Source organism: Syngnathus leptorhynchus, chromosome 8, assembly GCF_054491065.1.
Source record: "Syngnathus leptorhynchus isolate UIUO chromosome 8, UIUO_Slep, whole genome shotgun sequence".
NCBI classification, from domain to species: domain Eukaryota; kingdom Metazoa; phylum Chordata; class Actinopteri; order Syngnathiformes; family Syngnathidae; genus Syngnathus; species Syngnathus leptorhynchus.
The window spans coordinates 6967110-6981542 of NC_141202.1; the positions used below are offsets into that span (position 1 = coordinate 6967110).

Here is a 14433-nt window from a genome sequence, read left to right on the forward strand (position 1 = left end):
GAAAGTGACTAATTGTTTTGTCTTTTCTCGTCTTCCGTAGGTATGATGACCTTAAAACCTTTTTCAAATGTGTCTTCATGCAACTACATTAAATCTGTGTGTGTTCTTTGTCGATATTCACAGGTTTAGTCCCTACGAGTGGTATAACCCTCACCCTTGCAACCCTGACTCGGATGTAGTGGAAAACAATTTCACCCTGCTAAATAGTTTCTGGTTCGGAGTTGGAGCTCTCATGCAGCAAGGTAGACGCCTTTGCCTGCCCCTTTTTCCTAGCACAGTTCCCACTTTTTGCTGGGGGTCACTTGTCTCAGGCCCATGACCATGCATGGGGGCCTCTGTGCATGTAGTTAGACAGTTCACTGGTAATGGGTCGGGACATGCCGTGGGTTTTTTTCATATTGTAAATGATTATTCTGCTTGTTCGGTGTCTCCCTGCCCTTAATTTATTTCGATAATTTGAACAGGTAAGTAATGAGTAAGGTTAACTGAGGTGACTCACCCTGCCTGTTTGATACTCTACCCGTTTGTACCATATCTTCTCACCTAGTTGACAACTTTAAAATGTGTAAGGTGCCACTGTTAATACTTAAAGGTTGAATGTTATGACCATAAAACACAGAAGATGCATGTAATAAAATGAATTCATGAGGCAGCATGGTAATGTAGTGTTTAGCATGTTGGCCTCACAGTCAGGAGATACAGGATCCTCTTCCCCCCAATCAACCAGCTAAGCTCAGCTCAATAAGTTACAGCTCACTCGTGACCCTCATGAGGATGAGTTGCAGAGAAAAAAAAATTGATGGATTTTTAAATGAGGATTTTTTTTTTGCTTTGCTAGACACAGATATGAGTATAGGCTACATGGCCTGCAATGCATGATCTTTATGCTTGCCTTTTGTTCTGTTATAAGAATGAAGCACACACTGATTTAGTTGCTTTGAAATGTTGGTTTCTATTTCAAGTGATATTCAGTTATGTACAGATATGTATTCTTTTCCTTTGAATGAAGTTGCACATAATGTTTATCTATAGATCATGCAACAAGAAAAAGTTAGGACAAAATCTGTCACTACATAACAGTAGTTGCAGAAACAGTATTTTACATTAAATGGTGAATTACATGACATGATTCACATATTGAACTTGGACCACAGTGATCAGGTGTGAATTATCTAAAATGCAAAACCAATTTCATTATTTGAACTACTTTCATTAAAATAATCAATGTGTGTATAAAGTGCGAGTGTTTTAAATGATTTCCCCAAAATGTTGACTTTATGGTATACCATACAAATTGACAAGGAAAAAAAATCTGTCCTTTTAGGTGGCACCATTAAAACATGGCATCAATTAGACAACGCCTCCTATAGAGGCATTTAGCAAAATCAAATTAGCCATTAGATGCATAGCACACCATGGATATCAAGAGTGTACAAACCCCTGTTAAAACCCCCTGTAAAATTGTCGAGTGTGTATCACTATCTTGTAACTTGGGATGTAACCATGTTCACAATTACCCAGTCACATTCAAATTCATGTTAAATGGGAGTCAGCGCATACCTGCCACCATTTAAAATGCCTCTGATACACCGAGAATAAAATTCAGATGTTCTAGTACTCTTTTCCTTGTTGAATATAGTTTCTCAGATCTGAAACCCAAATGTCATCAGTGTACAAAACCCCCCCAAAGGAATTGGGTTTGCTGTTCCACTACTTTTGGAGTGGACTGTGTATAGTGCATATATTTAAACAGGGGTGTGTAGACTTTTTATATCCACTATATACTGTGTTTGTGTAGCCAAAATGATTCAGCTGGTTGAGAAGATGTGGCATCTGGCCCGAAGGTTGCTCGATTAGATTCAAGAACCAGACAACGTCTGTTTAGCTCTAGGCTGGATAACAATGTAGAGAGGCTCCCCTGCCCGGTGGCTTGCACCACCCCCAGAAAATTGTGGGAAGTGCTGTTTGGTCATGACGTTACCTTGGGTACATGACAGTCAGCCCCAACCAGGCTCAACAAATCTCATGGATCATCTTTTTTTTTTTTTTTCTGTGCCAGTTACTGCAGAATGGTAAGACTGCTCTGTATAATAAAATGTTGCATTTTAAAGGAACAAACATCCTTTAGCTGGACATCACAAATATATTGAATTGTGAAATGTTTTTTTTACCCTAATTTAATACACATTGGCCTGATTTATAACGATCCCAAATAGCAGGCAAAAAATTGGTTGTCACTCAACAGATTGCATGCACAGTTGGCGGGCATGTTGCATATGACCTACTATGATTGTAAACTTTTTCTAAGGTTCCAAATAGCAGGCGCTAAATGTGCATATTCAATCACAATAATAGATGACGTGCTGTAAGCAACAGGTGTAAATGTGTGTGGAGCCCGCGGTATTTAAAAGAGGGATTTACACTCTAGGTAGGTCTGATGCTTTTTTGTTTTGTTTTCCCTCGCAAAAGAAACTGCTCAGCACGTTTGGACAGAAAATTGGTGGACCCGGTTGTTAAATTGCCAGTTTTTACAAGGGCAAACCTTTAGTAAATCAGGCCAAAAGTGTCTATTTGTCATTATTCCATGCATCATTTAGAAATGCCTGCTGGACCTTCAATTGTTCCTCCTAATATTAATCATATTGTCCTCCCGTATTTGTAATGCTGTTCCATTGTTCTCTAGTTACATTAGTTAAAATAATTCCGACAGCAATCAGTTTACTGATGAGATTATGATTACTACAAATACAGGCTGACCCAAAATGATTGCAACCCATACGACGGCTGATATAATTATAATTAAAAATGCTGTTTCTCGCTTTCGTTCTTGTTTTTTTTTTTTTTCTTTTCTGATTATTTGAAAGGAAGGGATCACAAAAGGAACCTTTAGCTTTTTCTGTCAATATCTTGGAGAGTTGCGCTATTCAGGTCTTACCACCTGGACTTAAAATAAAATTAAGTATGAAATAAAATGTATGTGTTATAAATAAAATAATTCCATCATTAGTTGGAGAGTTGCGTTATCCAGGTCTTACCACCTGGACTTAAAATAAAATTAATTATCAAATAAAATTAATGTGTTATAAATAAAATAATTTCATCATTAGTTGTAGAAATAGCAGCCACATACGTGTGGTTTGCAATCATTTTGGTTCACCGCCACTGGGTCACCCCATAGTATCCTGTTCATGTCAATTTTTTTGATATACCAATATAGCTATAGTTAACAAAACTTTTAATCTGATTGAATAAAAGGTTATTTTCCCACTCCTATAGCAGTGGTTTTAGCACTGCATTTTCCTCCGTGAATGCAGATTGAGTTTCTCACAGAGGGAGTGGCGCACACAGTTCTTAATCCCCTCTTTATGGCTCTTTATCAGGCATGAATGACTGTCTGAAATCCCAGCTTTCAATTTCTTAGGTTGCTTGGGTAAAACAGATTACATAGTACTCAGGCTCTTTTCCTCTTTTCAAATGAGCAACTTTACTCCCACGCATTCGGTAGACTTGTATGTTTAACAAGAAAATGCATGGATTATGCCTAAAAGATGCTATACATGGTTTTGATGGCCAATCAATTAAAATAGCAAACTCCCATGCATACTGTACATACAAATGGAAATCACAGTTTGGTTTAATATTGAGCCACCTCTGTGTCTCAACAAAAAGATCATTTTGAGATGACTGCCTGGTGCACCATACAAGTAAAATGTGCCGTGTGCATAACGAAGTGTATCTTTGTTGGAATATGAGCCTAGTGGCAGGTGCATAGGCCCAGCCTGGTCTCCGCTATCCAGGATGCTGGCCCTCTCTCTCATCTACAGCTCATCTCGGTCTCATGACCTTCCTTTGCTCCTCTCACTCAGGATCTGAGCTCATGCCGAAAGCCCTCTCCACCAGAATTGTCGGAGGCATCTGGTGGTTTTTCACTCTCATCATCATTTCCTCCTACACGGCAAACCTTGCAGCCTTCCTCACTGTGGAGAGGATGGAGTCGCCTATTGACTCCGCTGATGACCTGGCCAAGCAGACCAAGATAGAGTATGGAGTGGTAGAGGATGGCGCAACGATGACTTTCTTCAAGGTCAGTGATAGCCATAAAATACAGTATATTTACTTATATCCTCCAGGAAAAAAAGTTTCTAAACAGTTTATTTTACATCACTTATTAAAATTCAAGGATGTAAAAATGTTTTCTAAGTTTAACAAAATGATATGCATAAATGTGTACATGTGTCTTAATACAACACTTTGACATGTGCCTGAATTGGCAACAATGATTATTATTATCATTATTATTATTATTATAATGTGTGTATGATTTGGCTATCTTTGTGGCTGGCAGTCAGTGCACAGGCAATATATTCTGATAGCATTTCAATTAGGTACATAAAAATATCTTGAAACCGATAAAGATCAATATTGAAATTAAATAGAATAAATCCATAATAATCAGTACAGTAATGAAATAATTTCAAATAAACATTGAATTATTTTTTTACGTTAGATGTAGAAATGAGGTGAATATTAATGAAGCCTGCCAAATGCAGAGGATAACAACTCTTAATGTACTGTACTTACAGTTATAATGATGGTTAGCGTAGTGGCTGTATTCCAAAATAAGATGCACAGAGATCACAAGTCACATCTCGGAATAACATTTACAAAATACTTGCTGTTTAGGTAATTACTGACTCGTGCTGGAAAAATAGTATAATGGTGGCTAATTATGTAAATGTCTGCCTGGGAAGCATAGAAGCGTTTCACTCGTCTCCCGAGTAGAACTCCCTGTGGACCTCTTCCACAACAACACTGAATAATTTAATAGCAAACACCCACTGCTATACACACTTGATTGTTAGCTAATAAAATCATATCTTGTTAAAGGGTGGCTTGGATTTTTACCTCGCGGGTATAATTGGGAGATGCCGGTTACTCTGTAAAACAGAAACCCTCTTCTTGGCCATGTCTCCAAATTTTTAATCTATGAATGCAGATCGTTTTGCATGAGTAACAAAATGATATATATATATATGTGTATTCATTCATTCATTTTCCAAATGGTTTATCCTCACAAACCTATCCCAGCAGACTTCAGGCTGTAGACCCTTAACTGGTCGCCAAGCCAATCGCACGGCACATGTCGACGAACAACCATTCACACTCACAATCACACCTATGGACAATTTGGGGTGGTGTTTTTCGAATGTGGGAGGAAAGTGGAGTACCCAGAGGAAACCCCCGCTGGCAAAGGGAAAAACGCGCAAACCCCACACAGTACACACTTGGAATAATTCAAGAGTCGAAATTGAACCCTACACCTCTGAACTGTGAGGCGGACGGGCTAAGCAGTGTACCACGGTACATATAAATAATATGCTACATGCATCGAAAATTACAATGGAAAATAAAGGGTTAGGATTTAATTAACATGTCAATTTAAAAAAGCTTGCAAGAAGAAATTATCCATTGCAGTAAACATTTTTAACATCTCACTTTGTGTCACATTAATGTAGTTGTATTTTCCTTCCTATTAATATTCCTAGCTATTATTATTTAAATTAGATTTCACATCCATCTCAGTGGGTACAAGAATAAATCCATTTACAAAATTGGTTCTAAATCTTATCTGCAGCTCTAACAGTCAACTCTTCTGCTATTTGAGTATTCAAGGCTCACATGTGACTGCAAATACGGCGCCTTTTCTATTATAGCCATTTAGCGATGTCCCTGTATCGTGTGGGTACAACAGGGCCATGAGAGAGGTCTGTATAAAAGAATAAAAAAAAACAATGTTATTTTTGCAGCCAAAAACCACGCACGATCTCCCTCCACTCTCTGGAATCTTTTGATTAAGGTCCTTTGAAAAATATGCAAAACATTTTGACAAGCAGCAAACAGAATCTTGACGACAAGGACAAATGTGTGCCGTTGCACACAAATCAAAGCTCCACACATCTATATGCTGAATGCCTAAAGCACAAGCACTCTTATTCACTTCCCAAGGATGTATGTTTATAAACAGAACAAATGATGCTTCCACTATATATGCTCTTAAAATCACCTTGGAATAATTCAATTACCAAGACAGAATCTTACACAGTGGATAAAAATAATATAACGATCCAACTAGCTGTCTTGACTCAATAACATTTGGATTCTGCCAAACCTTTGTGAAATCTGATCTGAGTTATAGCAAATAATCAAATGCTTACCTCACTCAGGCGAACTTCCTAAACCCCACGGAGTAGCCATGTCAAACCACATTTAAAAAAAGGTCGCAGATGTCTTATTGTTAACAACCCTTCTCAAACTCTTTTTACTAAGATTGCTGAGAAAGTCTTCTTAAAGCAATAAAAAACTGAAATGAGTATAAAACCTAAACCAAATACTGCAGGTGGCAACACAAACCATTATGAAGGGACGTGAAGTTTTGAATCTGATCAATTGATAATTAATATTTCAAATTCAATTCAATTTGTCTAAGAATCAATACTATGCTATAGAATGACAATGTGTTTTTGGAGCTTGGTTATCTTAATTTGTATCTTTCCTTTTCCAACATTGCAAATTTGTTGTAGTGTTTGGGTATACATATGTGGCGATGCGCCTTTGCTGTCTGCCTCTTTTGCAGTACAGGAGTTATCTGTCTGTCCATGTATTCATAGCCACAGCTTTCTTCTTATCAGCAGTCAGAAGCTTGCATGCTCAATCTCCTGATTTGTCAAGGGTGACTCCAAAAGATTCTGATAGGCATTCCACAAATCATCCAGTTGATCTAAAATATCGACCAGCCACAAAAAGTCATTACACACCATAATGGCGGGTGGGACCTTGAAGATGTGACTTAATTAGGTTTCAAATGGCTTCAAAGCTGCTCCTCAAGAAAGTGGTCTTCCCTTGTATGTATTCATTCTGTGTGATAGCACGTATACAATTTGAAGCTCACTGCTTATGTTCAGGATGGTACCACTGAAGCCAAATGATGGGAGCAGAACAAAATTTATGAAATACAATGACCAGTAAAAAAACGTGATCATAATTCCTATCCAGAATCTACATATTTTATGACACTGAACATGGGCTCTCTTTATAGCGCTTTTACAATATCAATGTCAGTTCTGTCCTAAGTGCTTTTTTTTTTAAAATTAGTTATTTATTTATTACAAATTATTGACTAATCTGAAGTGCTGAATATATCTCATTTATATTTTACCAAATATTTTGGGCTATATTTTCACAGTGTAATTGTGTCTTCTCACAGAAAACCAAGATCTCCACTTACGACAAAATGTGGGAATTCATGAGCAGTCGACGGCATACTGTGATGGTGAAGAATGTTGACGAAGGCATTCACAGAGTTCTCACCTCAGATTATGCTTTCCTCATGGAGTCGACAAGCATTGACTTTGCCACACAACGTAACTGCAACCTCACCCAGATTGGCGGCCTTATTGACTCACAAGCCTATGGGGTTGGCACTCCAATGGGTATGTACGCTGCGTTGCGGACTCAATTTTTTATAATTCAAAGAAATGAGTCCATGTTAACATAGCCACTGATGCTACTATGCGGCTGTCGTTTCCTGTGTTGCACACAATACAGTGTAATGTTTACAAAAGACAAAGAATACAATTGACCTATGCTTCCTTTGCATGGTTTACAATTGTGCACACACTGTACAGTCCTTTCTTGGTGAACTTCATTTCTTGTCTGTTGCTTTCAAAAATAAAATATGCTTGAAATAAAAAAGTTGACATGGCGACGAGCCTCCTCTGTGGGAGGGTAACCACTTCTCAAAGGTAGAGGAGGTTTTTGAGCTGTGCTTTGTCTAGGTCCTCATGTAGGACCTTACCGCCTTAGGTGACCCTGCCAGGATCATAATGCCCTAGAAATACATATCTCCTCAGATAAAACCACTCCGCTAAGATCAAGTGAAAGGCCAAAGGCTCTTCTAAATCACAACTCAAATCTCTTCAACATGTCACTTGTGAGTTATTGGTGGCTTGCAACGCCATTTCCAGCAGGACCTTGCCTGCTTCACCAAAGAGTAAAAAACACAATAACACATCAAAATGATGAGTCACTTGTGTGTCATTGAAAGAAAGCTTATGCCAGTGAGAGGAATGTCGGCAAAGTGAACGAATGCTGCTGCGAACAGTTTCTGTACGGCCAGCATGTGCGATGTGGAAAGGAGGGTGCGAGCATCAATACTCCCTGGTGTCTCGTTTACATGGAGAAAGAACAAGGTATTTAAATTGCTAATCCTACCCTTTTAGTAGCCTTTACCATCTGCAGACTGTATTCCTATATAGACTGGCCATTTAGCACATATCTCATTGACAGTGTTGGTGTCAAGCTGCATTAGTAGCTGGGCCTTAGTAGAGCTCAGCTGCCAGTTCCCTTGACAACTTCCTCAGTTGTCTAATGGATTTTACCTCCCAGCTGAGTGATCCTGACTTTCTACAAGTGTGTTTGGAAAAATGTGGGGTTTAATGCACATCATAAATACGGAAGCAACACAATGTCTCAATATGCTTGCTAAAAATGGCCTTAATGACTTTGAGAGCCAAATAAATGGCTGGATATTACATTAACACAACACATTAGTGAATAACTAGTTTTGAAATCAGAGGTCAGTAAAAAAAACAATGTCATTGCAAAATCTCAAATACGGCAAATTAAAATGTTGGTATTTTGAGAAACATAAAGTTGCTGAACATAAAATAATGTGGCGAGCCTTGAGTTTGACAACTGCAAGCAGCCACAAGTTGTCCTGCCACAACTTTCCATAGGATCTCTTCAGAGCCCCGTGCTGGTTGAATGTTTGGCTCCGTGGTGAGATCTGAGTGGGTGATCCCCCTCACATTTAAGCACTCAATCAACATGATGAAATCGGACAACTGTCTGACTTTCCTCGGTCTTTGAGACGTCTGTCTCTTCCAATGAAGGCTCTGGTGTTTGGTGTCCGGGTCATACTCATAAATCCACCAGTGATAACTCGCCCTAGCAAATCGGGTCTCATTGGTCTCATCATCACTCATTCTGCTCTTTCGGCTTGCCAACCTGAAACTGGATTTTTATTTAAAGGCAGACAGAACAAAGTTCAATGGCTGCGGAGGGCAATTTAATTGGAGGGGTTTGAAATCTTGTAACACAAGCCTTTGTGGCACACCTTATGTCCAGTTTGCTCCACTACAATACAAGAATCTGTCTGGTAGGATTTTTTATTTCTTTTTTTATCACGAGACTTCCCCAGCATTGTTTAATTGGACATTTCAGTGGGCAATTGGTTCTGATCATATGACAGAGAAAGACTGGTGGACTCCTATACCTGCAGTAGGTTTAGATAGGATAGAAAGGGCAGGAGATGCAGGAAACACAAAAGCGTGGTTTATCTACTTTCAAAAACGATACATAGACAGAAGATGTTGAAACCGGTTGGCTTTGTGTTGTTTTGTGAAAGTTGGTTGCACACAACCCCTTTTGCAGTAGTGGTGATATTTAGGTCAGAAAGTGTTCCGCTGAGGATGGCACACATCATTTTATGAAAAGAATTATTACCGATGAGGGATTCCAGAACTCTTACAAGACAGGGTAATTCAGAGTAAGGTGTTGGGGTTGATTTATTTCAGTTTTTTTGTAAAGTGGGTCTCGGTGGATAGATGGATGGACAGACAGGTAAATTAAACCTTATCTAACAGGGATAAAATTAATGAGTGGGGTTTCAAAGTACAACATTGGTTTCACAGGACCACAAATTCTTTTCACAAGGGAGATTTTGTTATGGTACAAAAAAAAACAAGGTTGATGTAAATAAAATCCTTTGCATCAACAAAAGTACACCGTACTTAGACATAAGAAGAAAAGGTCTATTGGTTGGTCGCGGCAGCATCATCCATTGGAAACTTTTTTGTTCAGATGGTGAGGCCTTGGACAAAGTAGAAAGAATTCTGAAGAGTTCCAAGTTGCAGTTAATAATTGCATCACTGCATACGATTCTGCTCGAAAGAAAAGCATGGTCGGAAAAGCCAAGAACTGCTCAAATTTTGTTGGGGTTATGGTGACACCACCAGTCTAGCAAGTTTACATCTCGTACCTCAAAGCCATGATCTGCCCAACCTTTGTTGGGGTTAGGGTGACACCTGTCTAGCAAGTTTGTATCTACCTCACCCTTGGGTTTGAAATAAGAGTGGAGATTGATGCGTATGATGCAGTCACAGTCTTACAGTCAGGTTCACAGTCTGACTTAGTCATCTGGTTTTTCAGGGTCTCCATACAGAGACAAGATCACTATTGCCATCTTGCAGCTTCAAGAGGAAGGCAAGCTGCACATGATGAAGGAGAAATGGTGGCGCGGAAACGGCTGCCCCGAAGAGGAAAGCAAGGAGGCCAGTGCCCTTGGAGTACAAAACATTGGCGGAATCTTCATTGTCTTAGCTGCTGGACTTGTCCTCTCCGTGTTTGTGGCAGTGGGAGAGTTTCTCTACAAGTCCAAACAAAGCGCTGAACTTGAAAAGGTAAGACAATTACTTTTCTCACCAAATGTGCCTTGAATGAGTTTTTATGGCTGAAATATAAATGAAATATTTATTAAACATTCATAAAAATGAATATGAATGAAATTAATGCTAATTAAACTAAAGTTCAGAATTCATAGCACATGACCATCTGTTATTTCTCACATGATCATAGCATAATATGCAGGAAGATAAGGGTTGGTTTCTTTGCATTTATTCACTTAGGCCCAATGGCGACAACGAGATAAGAAACGTGAGGAATTCTGCTGTCACCATGGATCCAAGCTAAACTTTAACCACCATCACAAATGACCTCAACATACACTCAAGACATGTTTACAAAATATAAAACTGCCACAAAGTGATTGCCACACTTTAGATAATATAGCACACATAGGCAACCCCCAATTCCAGAGTTAGGACAATATGTAAAGGAAAATAGAATACAATGATTTCAAAATTCTTTTCAACCTATTTTAAATCATGTACCTATTTCATATATGTACCTATTTCCTATTTAATCCCTGCAACATGTTCTAAGGAGCTGGGCAAGGTGCATGTTAACCACTGTGTGACATCATGATATATTTGAACAACATTCAGTAAGCATTTGCAAATCAATGTATTCTGTTGTAATTTACATTTTGCACAACCTCATTGGAATTCAGGTTTGTAGAAATATTTAACATGTAGAATGAAACCTATTGGTGCTGGCAGTACACACTCAATCAACAGGCTAAAACCAAAAACATGCACTCAGCTTTTCTTACTGGATGAACCACATTAAAATTCATAAACATCCTCTTCCACCATTCTTTCATCCACTCATCTTCCAACTGCAATATTGCATACACTCTGCATACACTCATATATTACTCTGCTCCTTAATTAATAAAACATTTTTAGACAGCCTGTCCTCAGGACAATTTAGCTGAATGTTGGATGAAAAGTAGTAATGGTAGTTCATGTAGATAATGGGTGGGCAGCATCTGACCATTTGATCCATCCCACCATGTAATTCTGAAAGGGATTAAAAATAAGGGGGAACAAGTATGGCCAGAAAGTATTTTTCTGTGATCAAAAAAAGACTGATAAACATTTCTGAGCCAGACTTGAGGTCTGTGCGTACAAAAATCATGGTAAGTGATGAAATATCCCGTTTTTTTAAGTGGTATATCCTTTGCAAATGTTAGCGAACGCAGCAAATGTTTCTCGTCAGGGTTTGTTAAAGGTTGTGAAGATGTTCGGCAAACATTCGCGAAAACTTTTAATGGCTGAAAAGGTTTTTTTATTACCATCAAATTTCTAACATGATCAAAGTTTCGTGAGAACAAGAAAAACTGTTCGCATAACAGACATGAAAATGAGCTCACGTATGACCAGCTATTGCTGAGCTTCATTGAATAAGGTCACCAATAAGCTCTTAAGAAGGTTCTCTGCATTTGTACAGTTGTTTCATTGTCACGGATGAAGATCGACGGATCACATAGTCGTATCTCTTTGAGTTGCATGTTGCCATTCTTTTTTGCTCGATTTGATCAGAAAACAATCTTCATCAAATCCAAGCATTATAATTTTAGGATGTCCCTCCAATATACGTGCTTCATAACGTGGCCTCTATACTCTGTGTCGTAGTTGTAGCAGTGGGTTGTCAGTTTTTTGTTGTGCACTACACAATAAAAAAAAATAAACGTTTTTGAAAACAAAAGTTACACTATCTCTAAAATAAATGATTTGATCTATTGTCATTTGTTTTAATATTAACTGGGCATTGCTTTTCACCTCTCAACGTTAATCGTAATAACTAGTCAATATATCATTACAGTGTATTAAAGTAATGTTTTCCTGATTTTGTGGTGCCTATCAAAGCCACACAGGTCCCTGAGCATTCACCTGTTTTGCCTAATATGCAAGCCGGTGTCTAAAGCACGGCTAACTTTCAAGTATTCGAATCTCCCCTGGCCTACAAAAACAGAGTGAGAGCACATTTAACTCATCCTTGGTTCTATAGTATCTTGTCTGGAGGCGAGGCTCTAAACTGAACAGCTGGTACTGTTCTAAATACCTGTAAATGAATACTGGAGTGGTGATCTCTTATCAAATTGTCAATATTCATATTCATGATTATAATAATAATACCCACAAGCCAGAGGACAAGCAGTTAAGAAAATATTGGATGGACGGGATGATAATGAGTGATTCATTTCCCATTCTGTAAACATATGGATGTGAATATGAGGTATCTCAATATATGCACTTTTATTGGCTGAAGACTACTCCGAGGTGTACCAGGATAAGCTCCAGCTCACTTTGACCTTCTACAATATACATAAGTATAGTATTCTGCCCCTTCCCTCTCTTTGTATTTTCCGCCAACTTAGAAAGCTAGAGCTGATAGTCAGGCAAAGTCCACACAAAATGGGAATCAAAGTGGTAACCAGCAAGAAGCTCAGCTGTGAAAATAAACCATCCCACAAATAAATAAATAAATAAATAAATAAATAAATAAATAAATAAATAAATACATTTGTGCTTGAGGATACTAATATTCTTCTTTTGTTTTCTTCTAATACATGTGGTTATTTTCATTTATTTCTTTGTAAGGAATTGTAGGTATCGACTTGAAAAATGTACGGTTGAGTATTTCTTTGTTGTTTTTCACATGCTTGATAGCACACTGTGCAATTTGCATTTTATAATTACTTCTTTTCTGTGACATTAGAAGCAAAAATAGCATCTCCTCATTTCAGTGCTGGGGATGAACCTTGCACGGTCTTATAGACTGATGGCAAATGGTAAGTGGAGTGGATATGTAGATCGATTTATCTACACAATACAGACTACAAAGCATTTTACAAAGCTTCACATTCAGCCATTCATGTGCTCATCCATTCACACATGCATCTATAAACCAATGGTGTGGACCGTGATTATTAAACAGTTTTGTTTTTTAAGGTATAGGTATAGGTATATTCATGCTAGAGCTGGGCATGTAATCAAAATGTAATTTAGATGTCGATCTTGGCTTTTCTTGATAATGGAAGAAAAGGAATTAATGTGCAAAATGGCATGGTGCATTTGCAACTTTTCAACATTGTGAAAGTAATCTGAATGCACCATGTTGCTTGTGTAGCAAGCATGAAGCATAAGTGATTTCTTGTATAAACGCACAACAAAAACACTAAAACATATTGGATATTTATACACAAGATGTAATTTGCTTTAAAAACCTTGCTAGCGCTCGTGCAAAAAGAAAGTAAAATCCCATTGACATACTAACAACAATTGGCATCGACTTCGGGAGTGATATTCCCTACATGCAGAGATCCCTCGTTTTTCGCGAAAGATGCGTTCCAGAACCCCCTGAGAAAAAAAGAAAATCTACAAAGTAGAAACGGTATATATAGGATTTAGAAATTTAAACACCACTGGGTTGAAATTTCCAATACGTAGCGTTTCTTATTGGCTGCTTGAGTGCATGGAGGTATTATCAGTTAACTAGAAGTATGCTTTACCTTGCAAAGCAATGCAAAGTGTTCACCTTCAGAAATACCACATTATGCTAACCAAAGTGAGTCATGGGTGCGCATGAATCTCCTTTTGCATTGTGGTCCAGTACACAATATCAAAACTTTTTAAACCCTCCCCAATACTTTTATACTACATAAACCTTTCCCATTCCTTTAATAACCATTCCCACACCAAGTATGTAATTGTAAATGAATTTTCTGGCTGTAATCTGTAAATGTTCACGTATAGCATGCAACAGAGGCTTACAAGTTTATTTATTTATCTCTCATATCAAAATAAATTCAGCAAGAATATGCATCCAACAAAAAGCATAACCCCAGCCCCTATTCTCAAATCTATCATAGTGAGACTCATTATCCACTAATTTTCATGCATCATTGAC

The 14433-nt window shown here is 38.1% G+C and overlaps 2 protein-coding genes across 3 annotated transcripts in view; one reads left to right on the plus strand and one right to left on the minus strand.

Annotated features, from left to right (window-relative positions):
• ascc3 (activating signal cointegrator 1 complex subunit 3) overlaps positions 1–14433 on the minus strand; it is a 152420-nt gene that overhangs the window by 98805 nt on the left and 39182 nt on the right. The window lies entirely within an intron of this gene.
• LOC147052187 (glutamate receptor ionotropic, kainate 2-like) overlaps positions 1–14433 on the plus strand; it is an 84235-nt gene that overhangs the window by 65337 nt on the left and 4465 nt on the right. Inside the window, exons 12-16 of the mRNA XM_085917669.1 lie at positions 124–242; positions 3867–4084; positions 7265–7490; positions 10270–10520; positions 10746–10773. Of these exons, the coding sequence (XP_085773795.1) occupies positions 124–242; positions 3867–4084; positions 7265–7490; positions 10270–10520; positions 10746–10773 (842 nt within the window). The remainder of the gene's footprint in view (positions 1–123; positions 243–3866; positions 4085–7264; positions 7491–10269; positions 10521–10745; positions 10774–14433) is intronic.